The 21,702-nt window shown below is 51.6% G+C and overlaps 1 protein-coding gene across 2 annotated transcripts in view; it reads left to right on the forward strand.

Annotated features, from left to right (window-relative positions):
* The first annotated feature begins 4,487 nt into the window (after positions 1-4,487).
* Positions 4,488-21,702, forward strand: part of FLI1 (Fli-1 proto-oncogene, ETS transcription factor) — a 96,865-nt gene continuing 79,650 nt past the window's right edge. Inside the window, exons 1-2 of one of the 2 annotated variants that reach the window (XM_063178520.1) lie at positions 4,488-4,902; positions 6,565-6,646. In XM_063178520.1, coding sequence (XP_063034590.1) covers positions 6,608-6,646 — 39 coding nt within the window. In that variant the 5' untranslated portion in view covers positions 4,488-4,902; positions 6,565-6,607. Of the gene's footprint in view, positions 4,903-6,564; positions 6,647-19,717; positions 20,147-21,702 lie in introns of those variants that run through there. The other variant, XM_063178521.1, reaches the window with a different exon arrangement.

Genomic DNA, 21,702 nt, shown 5'->3' on the forward strand with positions numbered 1-21,702 from the left:
CTGCTATAGGGATTAGATTCCTTTGCCAAAGGGTTTTCTGTCCCCCTTCTGCCACTCAGGGATTAAATCCCTCTCTACAGGGAGAAATTTCATCCTCTCTACAGGGATGAAATTCCTGTTCCACCATTTCCACTATGGGATTAGATCCCTCTGCAACAGGAATTCCTGTCCCACCTCTGCTACAGAGATTAAATCCCTTTGCCACTATGGGATCAAATCCCTCTGCCACAGGGATGAAATTCCTGTTCCACCTCAGCCACTGTGGGATTAATTCCCTCTCCCACAGGAATTCCTGTCCCCCTCTGCCCCGGGATTCCTGTCCCACCTCTGCCCACCCCACTGCCTTGGGCTCTGAGGTTTTATCACCCCATCCCTGAACTTTCCTTCCTGCCTTTTGCCCCTGAGGTTTCTTTGTCCAGGAAATGTCACTGTCACCCTCCTGCCCCACCCCACAGCCTCAGGGGCTGGTAAAAACCCACAGGAACTGAGGCTCACACCAGCCCCTGACCCAAACTGCTTTAAGGGAGGTTCTATGACATCCCACGGACACTAAATCATTTCCTTGGATGTTTATAAACGACGGGAGTGCCAACTCCCGTGTTCTGTAAATGATCAGGACTTTACCGACACCAAAATCTCACTTTTTGTAACTCCACAATAAACACTCCTCGAAATAAACACTCCAAACATGTCCTCAAATCCAGACAGTGAAAAGAGAAAGGTTCTCATTCCCATCCAACAGATAGGGAACAAGGAAATTAAAATTCCTGGGGCACTCATGAACCTTCACCTAACATTCCTTTTTCAGGAATAATATAGCATCCAACAATGACAGCAATCCCTTTTCTTCCTATGCCCTCATTTTATCTCTGGAACTAAAGCTTTCCCTGTGTTGTGATAATGATTTTATCACTAATTTATGATTATTTATTTGAATACACTGACCACATCCATCACTAATATTAGGGTGAAGCATATTCTATTTCAAAGGTGGTTTTCCTGATAGAGAGTGATTTAGCAAAGCTGAAATATTTGTCCCAAAAATATTTACAGATACACATTTTATTACAGATATACACTTAGAGTGGCTTTGCAGATTTTCAGTGGACCTCATCAAAGTGCCTTTAATGATTAAATTAATTAGTGGAAATGAAGGAGCAGATCCATGCTAAAATGTGATTTCTGGGCTTTCTGAATTAAACTTTTTTGCATTGGTTATTTATGACAGAAAATATTTTTCATGCTGAAATTCTAAATTTGTCCTTTTTAACAATGGAAAATTAAAATAAATTCTAACAGAGAGGATTTTTCTCTCAGACTAATAGTTTAATTCCAGGAATATGGCTAATTTTAATTCAATTTAACTGCTCCTTGCAGCTCCAGCTATGCAAAAGTACCTTTGTATCAGATGCTGCTTTAAGATAGCACAGGGAAAAGGCAGAAACTGCAGCCACAGAGGGTTTTTATCTTGTCCCGAAGCCCCCAGCAGCACAGCAGATGCAAACCAGCTGGACATCTCTCCCTGGATGTTGTTCCACCGTTTCTTCCTGAATCCAGGGATTCAGGGGAATTCAGGAGCCTGGTTGTACCCCAGCTCCTGGACTCACCTGTGCCCCAAAGCACAAAGTGGAGGTGCCTGCATGGGGGACAGGGTGTGGAAGGTGTTTGGGATCCTTCAGAACCCCGGGGAGGTTCTGCCCTTGGTCACTGCTGGGCTCTCCCATTTTCCCCCTAAACACCCAAATCTGGGTTCTGCCCTTGGTCACTGCTGGATCCTCCTGTTTTCCCTCCCAAACACCCAAATCTGGGTTCTGCCCTTGGTCACTGCTGGACCCTCCTGTTTTCCCTCCCAAACACCCAAATCTGAGTGCTGTGGTGGCGAATTTCACCGAGGCAGTGGCACCTCCCCTGTGGCTGCTCTCCTTGGCCATTAAATTGTGGGCCAAGCCTGGCAGAGGAGCAGGAGCCAACAAATTGTCATTATTTGCTCATGGCATGTGGAACAGTGGTGAACAGCTCTAAACCCCACATTTCCCTGGCAGGAAGGAGAAACTGAAGCACAGCAGTGTGTGTGTGGTTCCATGTCAAGCACTGGAGCTCCATCTGCCTTCCCAGACTTCCCCCTTATTCCTAATTAACATGTTGAGGAATTTTAAAATGTAATAAACATTATTTCTAAACAACCCGAAAGGAAAGCTTGCTTCTCTCCGGTTTGATGTAAACATTTATAGCACAGCTCCATCCTTAAACAGTTAATCTTATAGTGACCTATTAAAATAAAATGAATTGTGTTATAATTCATCCTAAAGCAACCTCGGGGTGAGTGTATCAGGTAACTCCTGCTTTTGCAGCCCTCATGACGTTTTTAATCAAATTCAGCTGTAATTGCTGGAGCATTCACATGCCTCTTTTAATACCCTGCCTCCATTTGGGACTCATATGAGTCTGTTTTCTCTTAACGTAGCTAATAAATAGAAAACATGAAAAGAGCACATTTCGCAGGGCTCGGAGCTTTTGCACCGTTCCGTTTGTGGCAGCGTTTGTCTGCACTTGGCAGTGCCCGGATAAATCCCTTTGTGGGGTGGAACCCGCTGGGTTTGTGCCGCTCACACCGCGTTCAAGGGGACAGGGACGGGAGCCCAGGGAAGATTTCATCGGTATCTTTACAAACCCACGGCTGATGGAGGCTGGAGCGTCGTTGTGAGCATCTCACCCTGGGTTTGGGCAGGAGCAGCTGAATTGGGGCTGTGCCCCCGAGATGTTGGAGTAAACAAAACCCCAGCGCCTTTCCCTGCCCAGGAGCAGGGGGATGGTGCTCGGGGCTTTGCAGTCTCCGACGCTACAGCTGCTTCCAATTTGCCAGCAATTTTCTTTTGGGCTAGTAAAGCTCCCAGGATGGCTGGAACTGGCCACATGGGCTCTGCCTCGGCTCTGGGGTTTGGTTACAAGGGCAGCAAAGCCAGCTCGGGATTCGGGGCTGGCGTTTCCCCTGAACCTGGCAGTGCTTCACATCCCAAATTCCCGTTAACGCCAACCTTTAAAGGATTTTTCATGGCAGGTTGTGGTGTGCCGGAGCCGGGCTGGGATTGCTTTAAAAGTGCAGCAAAATGAGGTCGGGGCAGGGATGCACCGCGGGTTCCCTGCCCCGCCAGGAAAGGGGAAAAGCGTCGGTGACCATGAGAGCGGAGCCCGGGCTCCTCCGAGCCGGGTTCTGTGTAATTCACACGTGGAAACGTGAGAAAAGAACGAGCGATGGCCCGGGTTCCTCCCGAGCCGGGTTCTGTGTAATTCACACGTGGAAACGTGAGAAAAGAACGAGCGATGCCTTTGAAACGTGAGCCCGTGCGGTCCCGGCCGGGCACAGAGCTGTTCCCGTCCTCGCACAATAATGAGATTAAGGCTTGCAAAAAAACATTTTTAACCCCTGCACGCTATTTTTTAAAAAGCCTTTAATGATGACAACGCTGCTTTTGATTTTAGAGGGATTTTTCCCTGTTCCCTTTCTGTCCTGGTTGTTCCCCCGATCCCTTCCCTCCTGCGTGTCACTCCTGTCGCTTTGCTTTCCCTTCCATCCCAAGGAAGCTTCTCCCTAAAACCCCGTCCCCTCACCTTGGGAAAGGCTTTCTCTCGCCACAAACAACAACAACAATTATAATAACAACAAAGAATCCGAAGAATTTCTATATTAAAAAGTGGCGAGGTCCCCGGTTGCCGGGTCCGGGTCTGAGTCTGTTTTCCTTGGAAATTGGGAGGAATGCTAAACGCCTCGTCTACCAGGGAGTAAATTGTGTGCGGAGCTCAAGGCACGGCTCCCAGGTTGCCCTTTCACCCCTTCACTTTATATGTTCCTCTTATTAAGGAGAAAAATGTTTCAATATGTTGGAATTTGGGGCAAAGCCGGGAAGGAGAGAAAGAGAATAGAGAATGGAAGAACATTTTCCAAATAGTTTTGGTAACCCTTCTGAGGGTTGCGTTTAAAATTGATGTTGTACTAAAATCCCTGGAAGTTTTTGCCCAGGTTAGAACAAAATATTGTCTGTGAAGGTTTCTGAGATGACAAAATGCACCAGGAACGTGACTCCGGTGGGGAAAAACCATCCCTGGATTGAAGATGTGTTTCCTTTCCCTCCTGAACACGTTCCTGTTTGATAGGCTCTTGTGAAATAGCTAAAAAGAGCTGGAGGTTTCGGCTTGCGGGGAGAAATGCGGAATTTTTTAACCAAAAGAATCGTTTGGAGCCGATTCCATCGCGCTCTCCCAGGCTGTGCATCTGCAGCGTGCTCCGTCATGCTTTGGGTTAACTCTTTTCTAGGTAAGAGTCAGGAAAGAAAACCTCAAAATAAGGACCGATGATTTAAAAACGGATATTTGAAACTTCCTTCTTTTAAAAAGGGGATTTAAAGTAGCACTTGAGCTCCACTCAGCGTCTCTTTTCGGCTTGACTCCTCAGCAATATATGTTTTTTTTTTTTAAGTTGGGATTTTTTTTTTCTTTTTTCTCTTTTTCTGTTTTTGGAGTGTTGTTTAAAGTCACTCACAGCGCCAGGAGGGCTCACGGGGCGAGGATGCCCCATGGCCACGAATAATCTGAGGGAACAGCTGGAATATTGATAAGGGGGGAAAACGGAAATCAAATGAAAAGTAGAGGGCAGAGAAGCAAGGGAAAGGAAAGCAAAGCACGTCCTGGAGCTGCGAGCAGCACAGAAGCCCCCTGAGGAAATGCCTGCTTGATGCAGCCTGTCTGGATGGGCTGGGAATTTTAACTTCGGCGCTGCTTTGGATCCAACGCGTTGAAATCTCTCTTCTCCCCGCAAAACTGCAGCGGCGAGGGCAGCTGGGTTTGCTCCCAACCTGGATCTTTACAAACTGCTCTGCCGCTGGCTGAGGGGAAAGGCTCCAAAAGGTGAGTCCTTCCACCATAGCCATAAGAATAAGGATTTAAAAGCTGTTTAAGAGGCCTTTTTCTGTCGCGGCTGACGCTGGCAGGGAGAGCCGATTGATAAATAATCCGCTGCAGGCTCCTGAGAAGCGCTCCAAAATGTGCAGATGTATTTATTTACATGCACAGGCGTAATTACAACAGGGAGGGGGACGCTAATCAGGGGTAAAGAGGAGAGCGGGGGAAACCAATATGGGAATCCTTGACCCCAGAAAATTTACTGGCGAGGCAAAATTACCTTGTCCTCCGCTCTGCCAGCCCCCACCCCCCGTGGCAAGTTCAGAAGCAAAAGAAACTGGAATGTGTTAGGAGGGAGGACGACAGGAAAAAAAAGAATTGTACTTATCAGAAACACATTGTCCGCCTTAGAGCCGCTTGCCCTCCCGTGCCAGCTGGACGGGCAATAAATACTTTAAAAATCAATTAAAGGGGGGTTACGTGCAGATAGCGAGCTTTTATTTTCCAGTTGTTGAGCTGTGGGGTTTTTTGTTGTTTTTTATTTCTTTTTTTTTCCTTTCCCTGAACTCCAGGGAAGGTTCTAGGAGCGCGGGGTCTCAGCTTCATTAGCGCGGGGCTGTAATTAACCCGGGGCTGGCTCGGATCAGAGCGGGACAAGCCGTCAGGACCGCACAGCTTTTCCTCAGGAGCTTGGAGAAAATCCCTCCCGTCCCGCCGGGTCCCTTCCCTGCCCTAATTCCCATCTCGGACCCTTCCTTCCATCACAGAGCATCGGGGGGGATGATGTGTGCGAGGGTGATCCTTAATGATTCACCACTTGCACTTCGCTAATTACACTTTGCTAATTGTTTCTGGCGCGTTCCGGGAGGATCAGGGAGGACAAATGAAATCGGTTTGCGGCGTGTTTTGGTGGCTGCAGTTTGTTTTCCCGCACAGCATCGCTGTCAAGCTCTGCAGGGACGATTTGGGGTTGGAGGCAGAAAAATTCCCGGTTCAACAGGAGCTCATCAAACCTGGCGAGTGCAGGAAAACAGATGGGGTGCCCTAAACAGAGCCTGAGCAGGACCCCAGATAAAAACGGGATTGACAACCCTGAGTTCTTTTAATATTTCCAGCGATGCTTCCTTTCGGGGTATATTTTAATTTACGGTTTAATTATTGTTGGTGGGGAAGGCTCCTTAAATCAGTCGGGGCCGGCGGGTTAATGGCTCGGGATGGTTTCAATGAGCCGGGAGAGGAAAATGCCCCTCGCCCAGCCCGGGGAAAGCTCGGGGTACGAGTCAATGGGGTTAACTAGGCTCGACATGAAAACACGAGTATTTCAGCTGGCTTTTAATTGTTGGCTAAGAAATTCAGTTAATCAAATGTCAAACCTTTCCCTCTGCTCTGGTCTAACGTAAAGGAGGATCTTTTCCTGAGTTGGAGGGAGAATCCAAAGGAAAAACCAAACTGATGTTTAAAAAGAGAAGTAAACCCCTGTTCTGGGAGTCCATTACTTTATTTTAGTTACTGTGTTGATGTGTTCTCTGTCCTTTAAAAGTAACATTTAAATGCTTGATCATTCCCCTCTATATTTTATTACCAATCTTATTATTTAGATCAGGCTTTATTCCTTTATTTTTCTATATGCAAATATATGACTGGGAGTGTTTTTGTGATTTATTTCAGGTCAAATTTAGGACCTTTAAATATATCTAATAAACAAGTAAGGATGTTTCAGACTGTCCCAGACACTTCGTCTTACGTCAAGGTAAGACATGACAGCATCCTTAAACAGGTAATGTCAAAAATCACAATCCTCCCAAATTCAGTCGTTTGTATTGGTTGAAAGTCTCATTCCCTTTCTTACTGAATTTAGCAGGAAAAAAAATCCCTTGATCTTCAGTGGGAGAGGGGTCAGAGACTGAAATATCGAATTTATCCTTTTGGAAACATACAGGGCTGAGTCAGAAGTTGTATTATCGGGGATAAACAACGGGTTCAAGTGGATTTCCCTTTTACCCCTCATTGCTGCTGGGTTATCGGTGCTCAGGCTGTTCCAACTCCAGCGTGCTCCTGTTTGCTGCTCTGGACCCAGCACAGGGGCTCTGCTCGGGGCTCTATCCCAGAGCTGTCACCGTGGTTCTTCCATTTCCTCCCAGCTTTCCCCAGCCCCCTTTAGTGCTGAGCCAGGGCTGAATTTCCTCTCTTCCCTCTGCCGTGCCAGCTCCTGAGCTCCCTGTGCAGGATGATCCGTGGAGCTGGGTGGTTTCTGCAAGGTCCATTCCAGAATGGATTTAGAGGGGGAAATATTGAATGAGTTAAAGGCAAACATCTTGGATGTGGATTGTCACACCAGGCAGTGCTGTGTGACACCGGGATTTCCGTCTGTGCTCCTGAAGTTTCTTTCTGTGCTTGAATGTTTCCATGTAATTTAGTGGGAAAATTACCTTGTTTTGCTTTTTAACTGATATTACCTTGTTTTGCTTTTTAACTGGTATTACCTTGTTTTGATTTTAACTGATATTACCAGATCTTGCACTTTAAATACTTGCTTGCATTTATATATTTCTAGTTTTTAAAAAAGGATCTTACAATATATTTTGATGGGCCACTTCTGCTTTCTTTCTTTTGTAAAGATTAAAACAAAACCCCAAGCAGGGTTGGCACAGCCTTGTCCCTTTATACCTCAGCTGAGCTCTATATTATATTTGACATCATATAGGGTTTTTTTCACAACAGCTCCCAAGAATGTAAATAAACCAAGCCTGGGACATCTGGGTTACACGTTTGAGGCAAAACCTGCATGCAGCAGCACTTAGGGAAAATCTAAACCACAAGCCTCTCCTGTCCCTGAAGAAACACAGGAGGGTGTTAACTACAGCTGGGTGGATAATTTGTAATGAATAATTTATTACAGGAATTCGGTCTCTCTTTTTTTTCCCCCCCTTTCCCCCTCTCAATGATCTGTGCCCCAGGATTCCTGGGGATAATCCACTGGATGATTCCTGTGAATAATCCCGAGGTCATGGCTCAGTTTGGGCACCTGTGGGACAATCAGCAGTGGAAATGCAAGTTTGGGATGATCCCAGGTCGTGTGGCACTGGCTGAGCTGTGCAGCAGCTCCACATCACTGCAACAACTCCAGCCAGGAATGAGCAGGGCTCCCCATGGGCTGATAGCCCCAAATCCCACTCCCACCTTGGTGCTTCAGGGAATCCCGGGGTAATTTTGCTCTGTAAGTTTGCATAGCTCTGGGTCAGGTTCTGGAACAGAAATTGTGGAAAGCAGCTGGAATTCCAGCCTGGGGAATGAAATCCCATCAGGGTTCAAGCACAGGAAGGTTCCCCAGTGTGTGACTGGCTGTGGGGATGCAGGGAATGCCCTGGGATGCTCTGTCCATCCTCTGCAGTGGCGTCACTGCCCTGGGCGGGGAGCAGATCCAGGGCTGCTCCTGTTGGGAGCAAAATTCATTTGGAATGGTGGAAGTGAGGCCTGAAAAGTGACCATGGCAGCAGGACTGGGATCCTGTCCCTGGCCCAGCCTCGGGCAGGGCAGGGCTGCAGGAGAAGGGCTGGGCCAGGGTTCTGTTCCCAGGAGCTGGTGCTGTATCCAGCAGGGAGAGCTGCCCAGGTGGGACTCACAGTGTGGAGGGAGGAATGAGCGGTGGGTGCTGGGCTCTGCCTCTGGCACAGCCCTCCCTCCTCAGCTGAGGGTGTTTTGGGCAAGGATTCTGTCTCTGCTGCTTTGTCTGCAGAGCTTCTCACACTCTGGTGGCACAGGGTAAATTATTTGTAGCTGCGCCTAAAAATTCAACAGGATTTCTATGGAGTCTGACCCAAAATCCTCTGGAGACAAAGGAAAGGTCTGCCCCTGGCTCTGAGGGGTTTGAGTTGGGCAGCTCTGTTCCAGAGGGACCAAAAGGTGCCTGGGCTGTACATAAAGGTGGGAGTGTGGTGGAATCCAGGGAAGTTTGCACCCTTAGCACATGGGTGAGGTCAGTCCCTGCCCCCCTGAGTTTGGTGGCACTCCCAGTGACCCAAACGGCCCCAGGGGCAGCAGAGAGGCTCTGCCAGTGCCTGTTCACAGGATTGCTGGCATGATGAATGCTCCAGGCAGTGGAAATGTGGCTGTGGATCCCCTCCCTGCTGCAGGGAGCTCTGGGCACCCCCACCCTCTGCTGCCCCCTCTCCCATCCTCGAGCGTGGCTGCAGCTGAGCCAGGTCCCACCGAGACCCCCCTGCTGCCCACCCTCACCTGGGAGGGCTTCCCAAGCTCTGGGGAGCACAGAGAAAAGGAGAAGATTGAGAGATGATTGAGTCCCAATTCCTCTCTCTTTGTGTTTGCTTCCCCCTTTGCTTCCCCCTTTGCTTCCCCCTTTGCTTCCCCCTTTGCTTCCCCCTTTGCTTCCCCCTTCGCTTCCCCCTTCGCTTCCCCCTTCGCTTCCCCCTTCGCTTCCCCCTTCGCTTCCCCCTTTGCTTCCCCCTTTGCTTCCCCCTTCGCTTCCCCCTTTGCTTCCCCCTTTGCTTCCCCCTTCCCTTCCCCCTTCCCTTCCCCCTTCCCTTCCCCCTTCCCTTCCCCCTTCCCTTCCCCCTTCCCTTCCCCCTTCCCTTCCCCCTTCCCTTCCCCCTTCCCTTCCCCCTTCCCTTCCCCCTTCCCTTCCCCCTTCCCTTCCCCCTTCCCTTCCCCCCTTATTAATATCATTTCTTCTCCACTAAGCTTTATTTGCTGCTTATGGAAGGGAGAAGTATTTTCTCTGTTACTTTTGTGGCATGGGTACATCACCCCCACCAGACAAAGAGAGATGGGGATTGATCTTTTCTACAAATCCTCCCCGACAGACGGACAGTGTGCATTCACTTCAGGTTTCCTCTGTGCCTTGGACAGAAAATGCCTCATCCCTCCAGGCTGGAGCCCAGAGGGGGCAGCTACAGGGTGTTCCCACAAACCTACAGGGTGTTCCCACACACCTTACAGGGTGTTCCACAGGAATCCCAGAAGAAACAAATTCACTAAATATCCTGGGACACCTTCAGGCCATGGGGTTTTTGTCATGGCTCTCCAAAATCAGGGTGAGGTGAGGTGAGGGATCTGCAGGAGGCAGAGCAGGATTTCGTGGAAAATGCTTCGTTTTAACAAGGATTTTTGTGGGGAGTCACTCGGATTGGAGCTCAGGGCTGGAAACTCGATTTCCATCTCAGCACAAGGGGGTCATCAAGAGCACTGAAAACAGATCCCATGGAACAGGGAATCCAATCCCATAAAACTGATAGGGAAACTCGATCCCACAGAACTCCAATCCCACAGAACCCCTGAGAGGGGAACCCAATCCCAGAGAGCTCCTGAGAGGGAACCCAATCCCATGGAAGTCCAATCCTACAGAATTCCTGACAGAGGAATGCAATCCCATGGAGCTCCTGACACAGGAACCCAGTCCCACAGAGCTCCCGACAGGGGAACCCAATCCCGTAAAACTGACAGGGGAACCCAATCCCATGGAATTCCTGACAGGGAACCCCAATCTCACAGAGCTCCTGACACAGGAACCAAATCCAGCAGAATTCCTGACAGAGGAACCCAGTCCCACAGAACTGACAGGGAAACCTGATCCCATAAAACTGACAGAGGAACCCAATCCCATGGAACTCCAATCCCATGGAGCTCCTGACACAGGAACCCAATCCCATGGAACACAAATTCCATGGAACTCCCGACAGGGGACCCAAGCTTCTCTCTCAGACCCACTTCTTGTGGGGGCCTTAATTCAATGGAGGGCTGGGAATTTATAGAAATATAAAATAATTTTGATCCTTCATGGCTTATTCTGCATAAGTGTTGAAGAATTTCAATTCCTCAGACCATTAGGGACTGGCTGATCTGCGAATATTTAATAACTCACAGTGTATCAGAGGGTGCTAATCTCATCCGAACACGAGGACTTGACTTTAGAGAATAAAACACAGAATGTAATTGGGAAATTAAATTTTAAAAGAAGACAGCACTGAAATCCTGACTGGAGGGATATGGAAAGAATTAGAGCCATAAGCAAAGCAACGTGACCTGTGAATTCTGATTTTTTAATTATGCCCATTGTGACAGCTCCTCTAGGTCACAGCAGCCTCGCTGCCCTCCTGCCCCCACAGAGCTCTCAGATGTGTGCAAAGGCACCAGGATCATTTGGGGGATCATTTGGGGGCTCATTGCTCACCCGCGCTTTTCTCTGCCCTTGGGCAACATCCAAACGCTTCATTCCCTTTATCGCCTGCTGCTCGCACACTCAGCGCTTCTGCTTTCGCTTCCCGTGCCCACCCCGAGACTGCCCGGGGCCGCCTCAGCCTCTCTCCCTTGCTGCTCCTGGAGCTGCTTCTCCTGCTCCTGGAACCCCGTTACTTCTCCTGGAGCCCCTTTTCTATCTCCTGGAGCTCTTTTTCCGGCTCCTAGAGCCATTTTCCTTTTCCTGAGGCCCCTTGCTGCTCCTGGACCTCCTTTCCTTCTCCTGGAGTTCCTTACTGCTCCCGGAGCCCCTTTCCTTCTCCTAGAGCTTCTTTTCCTGTTCCTGGTAATCCTTTCCTGCTCCTGGAGCTCCTTACTCTTCCTAGAGCCCTTTATTCTGCTCCTGGAGCTCTTTTCCTGCTCCTAGAACCCCTTTACTTCTCCCAGAGCCCCTTTCCATCTCCTGGAGCTCTTTTCCTGCTCCTGGAGCTCCTTTCTTTCTCCTGGAGTCCCTTAATCCTCCAGGAGCCCTTTTCCTGTTCCTGGAGCTCCTTTCCTGTTCCTGGTAATCCTTTCCTGCTCCTGGACCTCCTTTTCCTGTTCCTGGAACCTCTTCCCTGCTCCTGGAGCTCCTTACTCTTCCTAGAGCCCTTTTCCTGCTCCTGGAGCTCCTTTCCTGTTCCTGGAGCTCCTTTCCTGTTCTTGGTAATCCTTTCCTGCTCCTGGACCTCCTTTTCCTGTTCCTGGAACCTCTTCCCTGCTCCTGGCGCTCCTTACTCTTCCTAGAGCCCTTTATCCTGCTCCTGGAGCTCCTTTCCATCTCCTGGAGCTCTTTTCCTGCTCCTGGAGCTCCTTTCTTTCTCCTGGAGTTCCTTGCTCCTCCTGGAGCCCTTTTCCTTCTCCTAGAGCTTCTTTTCCTGTTCCTGGAGCTGCTTTCCTGTTCCTGGTAATCCTTTCCTGCTCCTGGAACCTCTTCCCTGCTCCTGGAGCTCCTTACTCTTCCTAGAGCCCTTTATTCTGCTCCTGGAGCTCTTTTCCTGCTCCTAGAACCCCTTTACTTCTCCCAGAGCCCCTTTCCATCTCCTGGAGCTCTTTTCCTGCTCCTGGAGCTCCTTTCTTTCTCCTGGAGTCCCTTAATCCTCCTGGAGCTCCTTTCCTGTTCCTGGTAATCCTTTCCTGCTCCTGGACCTCCTGTTCCTGGAACCTCTTCCCTGCTCCTGGAGCTCCTTACTCTTCCTAGAGCCCTTTATCCTGCTCCTGGAGCTCCTTTCCATCTCCTGGAGCTCTTTTCCTGCTCCTGGAGCTCCTTTCTTTCTCCTGGAGTTCCTTGCTCCTCCTGGAGCCCTTTTCCTTCTCCTAGAGCTTCTTTTCCTGTTCCTGGAGCTGCTTTCCTGTTCCTGGTAATCCTTTCCTGCTCCTGGAACCTCTTCCCTGCTCCTGGAGCTCCTTACTCTTCCTAGAGCCCTTTATTCTGCTCCTGGAGCTCTTTTCCTGCTCCTAGAACCCCTTTACTTCTCCCAGAGCCCCTTTCCATCTCCTGGAGCTCTTTTCCTGCTCCTGGAGCTCCTTTCTTTCTCCTGGAGTCCCTTAATCCTCCTGGAGCTCCTTTCCTGTTCCTGGTAATCCTTTCCTGCTCCTGGAGCTCCTTTTCCTGTTCCTGGAACCTCTTCCCTGCTCCTGGAGCTCCTTACTCTTCCTAGAGCCCTTTATCCTGCTCCTGGAGCTCCTTTCCATCTCCTGGAGCTCCTTACTCCTCCTGGAGCCCTTTTCCTGCTCTTGGAGCTCCTTCCCTGTCCCTGCAGCTCTTTCCTGCTCCTGGAGCCACTTTGCTTTTCCTGGAGCTCCTTTCCTGCTCCTCGAGGCCAGACCCCTCGGGAGGGTCCCCCGGAGCAGGAGGGGAGCCCCGGGGGGACAGGAGCGGCTGTCCCGGTGTCACCCCCGCGGTCCTGCAGCCCCAGCCCCGGGCAGGGCACGGAGATGGATTCTGCTCGGGAAGGAACCCCAGGTTCTCTCTTTAAGCCCGAGTTTAAGGCAGCCCTAAGGTTTGTGCCGCAGCACAAAGAAGGATATTCATGCAGGGAAAAGGGGCTGCGTGGCTGGGAACAATATTGGGTTTGTTCTTGCTCTCCCTGCGCTGGAAAGTTTACAGAAGCCCTAAAGGGAGAGGGGGTAAACTCTTATTTTAAGGACAAAACAGTGGAGGTTTCTTTGGAGCGGGCACTGCCAGAGCCTGGCACACCGGACAGGAGCAGAGGACAGGCTGCCAGGAGAGAATATCCCGGGATTTGGCTCGGTTTGCAGCGGGGTCGGTGCGGGGTCAGCCGCAGGTGCTCAGGGATGGGCAGGAACAGGAGCTGCTGAGAGCCCGAGCCCGGCAGGAGCGGCAAAACCAAAGAACCAAACCCTCCCTGGGCTGGCTTTTCCCTCTCCGGGTGCTGATGTTCCCACTGAGTGCATCCTCCGGCGTTTTGTCCTTTTCTGCTTTTTCTATTTTATTTTTTCCCCCGTTTTCCCCATTCCTGGCATCCGGAGGGTCCCAGTCCTGCTCCCCGGCACCTCCAGGGTGGGCACTGCGGTGGCTCCGGGAGCTGCTTGAGCTCCTTGTCACTCACCTTCCGCGGTCACTAATTGCGTTTATACCCACTCCTCTCTCTTTTTTCCCATTTCTCGGGGTACTAACGCTGCTCAATTGTCGGACTTTTAGCAAGTCGTTGATTAATGCCCTATGACAACTTGGAGCTTAAGGATTTAGGTCTTGTTTGCAGCGATCTCTCTGTTTTAAAGAGAAAAATCCCTCTCCGTGTCCCCGCGCCTCTCTCCCGTGCTCAGCCCGGGGCTGGCATTGCTCCTTCCCGCTTCACCTTCAGGACACGGCTTGAATTTAAGTCGAGGCGGGAGAAAAGTTGTTTTTCTCCTGGAATTGTGGCGCGTTGGAGCTTTCTAAAATAAATCGGGCACAAGGGACGAGCTTTTCCAGTGACCTCCGTCTTCAGGCAGCAGCAACCAACCCCCTCCCCAGCTCTGCGACCTTTTAATGGCTCCATTCTTTCCCAATTTACAGGAAAAACGCCCCCTCCCCATATGCTGGATCCGGGGAATTTTGTATTCCAGCCCTCCCGATGCTCGCCCAGCCCCGTGGTTAGAAGGAGAGGAGGTGTGGAGGGAAAGGGGAGCGAAAAGGGAAGAAAAGAGAGAGTGAATGCTAAGGGGGAAAATGCTTTAAATCTTTCCTGTAAATCTCCAAATATATGAAGTCTGAGGAACAAATTCAAAGCAGGCACGGCCGCCTGAAGAGAAGTTAGAGAGAAATATTCTGTTCCATTCAAGCGCATCAAGGGTCTCGCTGAAGTCTTGTTTGGCTAAGGTCAGACGAGACTGGGTTCTCCAATAAAAATAAATCTCAAATTAATTATGGCCTCAAGCGAGGGGCCAGACGTTCGGAGCTAGTGCACTGCAGTCTGTTTTCTTGGCCTTCAGTATTTTTGTTTTTTGTGCCTCGGCTTTTCAATAACTGCGGGATGGGGGAGGGAGGGAGGGCGGGCGCTGTTTTATTGGGACATGGAACTCAAATAAAAGCGTCCAGGACACCCCTGGCTCGCCCCGCTCGCCCCTCATTGCGATGCAGCTTCAAAGCTCCCGCATCTTCTCCACCCCACGTTTAAGACATTATGTTTTACTTAGCAGCGATTAGCGAGGAATAACTTCCCTGCTACAGCTCCCAGATCTGCTGTTCCTGTCGGGAGGAGGGACCCGATCCTCCAGTTCTGATCCCCTCTCCCGATCCCCTTTTATTGCTGCGGCTGAAAAGCGGAGGTTTGCCCAATTCGTTGGGTCTAAAATTGGGATTCGTTTGGGGGGATCAAATCCCAGGGCTGCAGTCTGGGCTTTTTGCTTGTAAGAATGTGGGGTTAGAAAAGAAACAAACACGTCGCGTTTTTCTTTCTGTGATGGGGTCAGTGCCAGGGGAAAGTCAGAGCCGGGGATTTTAAACGTTCCCTAAAGCTGGGGGAGAGTTTCCCTCCAGGGAAGGCTGGAGCGGGATAAACTCCGGGCCCTGCAAGCCCAGAATGACGGAATTTGTGCACACGTTCAGAGGGAACAGAACATGTGGCAGGTTATCTGAAAAGCGGCTATTGGATTATATTATATATTATATATTATATATTATATATTATATATTATATATTATATATTATATATTATATATTATATATTATATATTATATATTACATATTATATATTATATATTATATATTATATATTATACATTATATATTATATTATTGGATATATATTATATATTATATTATTGGATATATAACACACACAATGCACCGCGCGGGCTGTGGAAATACACGCGTGTGGAAAGCTCGTTTTACAAAGGGGACACTTTGTAAAAAATGAGGCTATTTCTAGCCACAAAGCCAGGGCGTGGATGTTGAGGTTTTTGAGCTCCCCTCCTCTATCCCCGCGTTATTTCACAGCCACAGCTCCAGGCTGGGCTCAACGAGAGCTCAGCTGATGCTGTTGGGGTCACAGAGGGTGACAGAAGCCAATCCCCTCTCTCCTCCTCGGAAAATCAGATTCCCAACCTGCAGTGGGGGTGGGAAAGGTTCCCATTGTGTTTGTTCCTAGCGAATAACCGGACGGTTTTAATCATGAAGCGATGCCCGCTAATCCCGCGTGGGTAACAGACAGAAAATCCAAATCTTTGGGGTTTTGGCACAGAACTACACCGAGGGTTAACTCCTTTGGGTCTGGACACGAAACAGCTCCAGGCCACATCTCCCCAGTGGCTCCTCATTCCCTTCGGATCGCGGCGTTTTCACCCTCTCCGTGTGGGGCTGGGAGCAGCCCCAAGGACGGGGACAGGAGGTGGGGACGTGCCAGGCGATCGATATTGAGCTAATTACCAACGCCGCTCGACAATTCCCTCCCATTCGTTAACGGAGGGACGTATAAAACTCATAATAAATAATAATAATAATAGAGGAGTAACTGATTTCTACCAGCCCGTCCCGAGGTAAGCATTTGAAATCCGTGGTTGCCGAGATCAAATGATTTTCCAGCTGTCTGGCGGTGACCACATGAAGCAGATCCCAGCTCCTTTGCTGTACGTACACGAGCATCCGAAGGGCGAGCGACAGATCCAGAGTGGCGACAGATCCTGCTCAGCCCCGTGCCCGCCTTTCCCCCGCCTGTCCCGGCTCCCTCCTTCTTGGTTAAATGCAATAACAGCTAAAAACCCAGTTAGATAACAGTGAAATACTCAGTGAAACACCAGTTAAAAGCTCAGTCAAATACTCAGTTAAATAACAGTTAAATGCCCCGAGTCACGGCACAACCACCTAGGATGATTCAGAGCTTGGCGTCCAGAGGTTATGAATATTTCAGCCTTTTCCAAAACGTATGGAGTAACTTCAAAGGTGGCTTTGGGTTTGGTTTTGAGGTTTTTAGGGGGTATTTGGTTTTTTTTTTGTTTGTTTGTTTGTTTTAATATTTTGGGGGGGGGGGGGTGGAAGGTGAGGGATTAGAACAAAACCAGAAAGAAAAAATAATGCAAAGCTTCTATTTTTCGTTATTTGGGCAGAAAAGAACAGATTGTTCAGCTTCTGTGTAGAATCTGTAATACCTCCGCTCATTCCCTTATCCCTTGGATTCTCCCAAATGTTGCTTTAGACCAAACCCCGGAGGAGAAGCGCGGAGCATCCCTGCCAGCCCCGGCATCACGAGTGACCTGAGCAGGCTCCGCTCATCCCCAGACATGCAAAACAAACCCCTGCGGGTCACGGTGCCCGTCTGGCCATAAAATGCAGAGCTGGGTTCCAAAAATATCTCCCGGTGCGATGGCGGGGGGTCTGTCTGGCCACTGCCCGGCTTTGGGATGCGCGACGGGGCCGGATTTGATTCTCCCTTCAGCTCCGGGCTGAAGGGACAAAAACCCCCTCAAAGGGAATTTGAGGTGTCGGGTTCAGGGGTTTTGGGTTTGGCTCAGGAGTTTGAGGGTGTCGGGCTCAGGGAGTTTGGGGCTGTCGAGTTCAGGAGTTTGAGGGTGTCGGGCTCAGAGGCTTTTGGGGCTGTTGGGCTTAGGAATTTGAGGGTGTCGGGCTCAGGGAGTTTGGGGCTGTCGAGTTCAGGAGTTTGAGGGTGTCGGGCTCAGAGGTTTTGGGGTTGTTGGGCTCAGGAGTTTGAGGGTGTCGGGCTCAGAGGCTTTTGGGGCTGTTGAGCTCAGGGGTTTGAGGGTGTCGGGCTCAGGGAGTTTGGGGCTGTCGAGTTCAGGGGTTTCAGGGTGTCGGGCTCAGGGTTTGAGCTGTCGGGCTCAGGGGTTTGAGGGGTCGGGCTCCTCTCCCGTGAGCTGGGCCCGTTTTCAGGTGGTTCCCCCGCCTCTCCCGGATCCTCAGCTCCCCCGCTGTCGGTCCCGCAGCCCGACTCAAAGTGCTCTCTGAGGTCGGTGGGTGGCAGAAGCTCCTTCCAGGGGATTTTTCCCCTTTCTTTCGCGGTTGAGATCCTCAACCTGTCCTCTCCCTCACCCCCCACCCGCGTTGTTTGCCGGGGCTGGTGGGGAGCGCTGTGTAGAGAGGAAACCATTCGGGTTTTGAAAGGATGCGTTTCATCTTCCCTTTACCCTCTCGCTTTTCTGGTCGCTGTGGGAACGCCGAGGGGGGAGCCGGGACCAGAGCCCTGAGGGAGCAGGGGCAGGACAGTGGGCACGGAAAAGCAAGAGGAATGAGGAAAGCAAAGGGTTAACGGCGATTTCTTTTAATTGAACTCCAGTTTTGTGGCCCTAGGCGAGGGGGGACCTGACCCCGCTAGCAGCATCCAGATGTGCGGCTCTCGGGGGACCCCGCGCAGCCCCGGAGCGGGGGGCAGGCAGGAGGGGCCGGGGTCGGAGCTCCCCCCGCTGCAGGCGGCCCCAAGCGCCGGCGAGCAGCGAGCCAAAAACCTCCAGGTCTGGTCACGTTCAGCCCCGTGTCTGCATCCGAACTGAAAAATTGTAGCTGAATTGATGAGGCTAATTTCAGAGGAGGGGGAGGGAGGGGAAGGAGGGGCAAGGGGGATCTGCGGCTCTCTCCTGCCAGCCTTGGGCTCGGAGAAATAAAGTATTAATAAAGCATCCCTGCCGCAGCCGGGGAGAAACACTGGTGGCATTACTGCATTTCCCTTTTGGAAGGAGCAGGGGCAGGATAACTCTGGATATAACTTTGCTTCCCCTCATCCCCTTCCCCGTGGCTGGACTAAGGACAGGGGGGAACACAAAGCCTGGACGCGACTGGCACTGCACAAGGTAACGCTGTCCCCCGACGGGCAGGGTGCCCTGCTGCCCTGGCACTTTCCTCTCTTGCCTTCCCCCTCCTTTCCTTTCCCTCGCTGTGTGCCCGCTTTGTGGAAGCGGGGCAGGAGGGCTGTCGCACGGTGTGTCCGTGGTTGTTGTGGCCGGGGCGGGCAGCGGGAGCAGCACGGGCGGGGATTGTCTCATTTCCCTTTGGAAAGGTTCGGCTTTGCCCGGAAAGAGGAAAACGCGCGTTCTGCTGCCGCTGGCCGCGCTCTGAACGAGGGAGGATGGCGCGGCAGGAGCTCCGGAGCTTTAGGGGCTGAGGGGTTTGCGCGCTCTTTGCTGCGCCCGTCAGGACACGGCACCCGAGCGGCTGTTCCGGGGCTGACTGGGAGGTTCTGACCTGGTTATCAACCGGGGGTGTCCCCTCCGCTCTGAGGGGCTTTCACATCAGGGCGGAGGCTGGGAAGGGGCTCCGGCACCTGAAAGAAAGGACAGAAACCATCCATGGCAGCGCCTTCCCTTCCCAGCCCCACATCCCACCCGCCAGAGCAGCGGGACTGAGCGAAGGGGCCAGAGCGGCCGAGAGCCTCGGCTTGCCCGCAGCCCGTGCTGGATCCGTCCGTCTGTCCTGCATTACTGCACTCTGTGTTGGACCCGTCTGTCTGTCCTGCATTACTGCACTCTGTGTTGGATCCGTCTGTCTGTCCTGCATTATTGCACTCTGTGCTGGATCCGTCTGTCTGTCCTGCATTACTGCACTCTGTGTTGGACCCGTCTGTCTGTCCTGCATTACTGCACTCTGCGTTGGATCCGTCTGTCTGTCCTGCATTATTGCACTCTGTGTTGGATCCGTCTGTCTGTCCTGCATTATTGCACTCTGTGTTGGATCCGTCTGTCTGTCCTGCATTACTGCACTCTGTGTTGGATCCGTCTGTCTGTCCTGCATTATTGCACTCAGCGCTCGCTCCTGGCAGCGGCTGCACCCTCGGCTCACGCTCCGTGCTGGGAGGCGTGAAGGAGAGGGCTCGAAATATGCTTTAAATTCGTTTTAATCGCCAGAGTTTTTCTCTTCTCCCTCCGCCTGCCGTCACCGAATTGCATTTACGGTTTTCTCCCCTTAATTTTTCCCGTTGACTGGAAAACGCATTAATAAAAAAATCTGTGGGAAGAGACGGAAATTCAGTGAGTCAGGCTAAAGCTGCTCCAGCCAAAAGAAAAAAAAAAAAAAAAAAAAAAAAAAAAAAAAAGGCAAAAGCCCACGTTAAACGGAGCCGTGAGATGACACAGGCTGCCTAATACGGGGTGCGAGGCAAGCTCTGCGCTGGCCCGGCTGTCCCAGCGACAAACAGGAGCTGTGACAGAGGTGGCTATTGTTCTGCCCCTTCTTATCTAAATGGAGCAAATATCCTGTATGTAAAATATATATATTTTCACCAAGAAGGCAGGACCAGCGTAGAGACGAAGGTTTCCTCCTCGAGTGACTTCACTTCCCAAAATTAGCAGAAAAAAACGTTTCATCCGGTTAACTGTCTCTTTTTCGCTCTGCTGCAAGAAGGAAAGTTAAAAAAAGAGAGAGACCGAGAGAGAGGGAGGGAGGGAGAGAGAGGGGGAGAGGGGGTACGGAGAGAGCAGCAAAACCGCTGGAAGGGCAGCGACAAGAGCGAAAAGAGAGAGAAGGATAAAAAACTTCAGCAGGCGTCAGTCGCAGGCTAAACCGGGTCAATGTGTGGAATATTGCTGGTGCCGGCTGGAAGTTTTTCCCGATGGACGGCACTATTAAGGTAAGGGCAGAGGGGCTGGGGGGCTCTGGGAAGGGGCGCGGGGCTGGGGGCCGGCTCCGGCCGGGCTCCCTCCTCCTCCTCCTCCTCCCTCTCCTCCCTCTCCTCCTCCTCCTCTTTGGCCGCCGCGTCCCGGGGCTCTCCCGGGGCCTCCCCGGTGCTCGGGGGTTCGCAGCCGGTTCGTGCCCAGTGCCAGGGCCCAGGAGGGTCGGGCAGTGCCCGGCTCGGGGCAGTGCCAGCGGCAGCTCCTGCTCCCGGCGCGGCTCGGAGCTGCCCCCGCTGTCCGTCTGTCCCTGGCCCGGCCCTGGCCCCGGCGCTCTGGCTCTGGTGGTCGCCCGTGTTCCTCCAGCAGCTTTTCTTGGGGTTTTTGGCGGGGAAAAAGCCCCGGGCTGGAGGAGAAACATCGCCCTGGCTCGGGGGAAAGGGAAGCAGAGTGAGGCAAATAAACCACCAAGCTAACCAACCTCGGGTGGCCTTGAGCAACCGGGGACGCTGCTGGGGCCGGGAGCAGTTCCCCCTCTGCCCCCGGCCGCTCCTTCAGCCCCTGCGGGACGAACCGAGCCCTTCCCGCTCCCCCAGGGCTCCTGCGAGCCGGGGCAGCGCCGGGCTGCCTTTGGGGGACCCCTGCGTGAGTGTGACGGGCTCTTCTCGGGGAGCGCTGCGGGACGGGAGCCCTCGAACAGAGGAGCCTTGAAGCGAGAGACGCTGTGGGTGTGTTTGGGTTGGATGATTTCGAAAGATGCCTATCGCCTGCCTGGGTGGGGTGTCGAGCTCGCCTTAAAAATGCCTTTTTTTTCTTTCTTTTTTTTTTTTTTTTTTTTCTTTTTCTTTTAAATTTTTTTCCTTTTTTTTTTTTTTTTTTTTTTTTCTATTTTTTTAAATTTTGCTGACCTGGGTAGAACAAAGCTGCAAACGGGCAGGAACTGAAACTGTCTCCCTTAGATTGCAGCTTGTGACAAGTGCACGGTTTGGAAAGGTCTCAAGAGAAGGGGGAGGGAAGGAGATGGACAGGAAGAGAAAATGGAAAGAGGAAAGAAAGAGGGAATGAAAGGGTGAATGTCAGAAAGGAAGGGAGAAAGCAGCAGTGTTGAAAGCACAATATTTGGGAGGTATGGCTGGAATAAGACAGGTTTTCCCCTCCACCTCCTCAGATCTGCAGCAAAAGTAACCTGGGCCTCATTCAGGATACATTTAATGCACCACAACTTTCTTTGATTTGCGGAGCCCTAAATATTGCGCAGTGAAAGTGCAGAAATTCCCCATCTGTGCCTTTGCGGTGGTGCACACGTGGACCCGCCGTTGTGCGGAGGCCAGGAGCCCCCTGCCCATCCCTGAGCAGAGCTGGGCTGTGCCCCTGTGCCCCGGAGCCCCCGGGAGCCGCTCCTGCCCCCGCTGCCCCCAGCTCCCCCCGGCTGCGGTTTGGGGATGAGGAACTGCAGCTCCGAGCTGGGCTCCGTCACGCTGAGGCTGCGGCCAAAGGAGGAACTCGGCCACAGCCCAGGTCACTGCCCGGGGCTGGGCCTGCCCTGGGGCTGCTGGGCAGCCTGTGCCACTGCCCT

This window comes from Melospiza melodia, chromosome 29 (genome assembly GCF_035770615.1).
Source record: "Melospiza melodia melodia isolate bMelMel2 chromosome 29, bMelMel2.pri, whole genome shotgun sequence".
Taxonomy (NCBI): Eukaryota; Metazoa; Chordata; class Aves; order Passeriformes; family Passerellidae; genus Melospiza; species Melospiza melodia.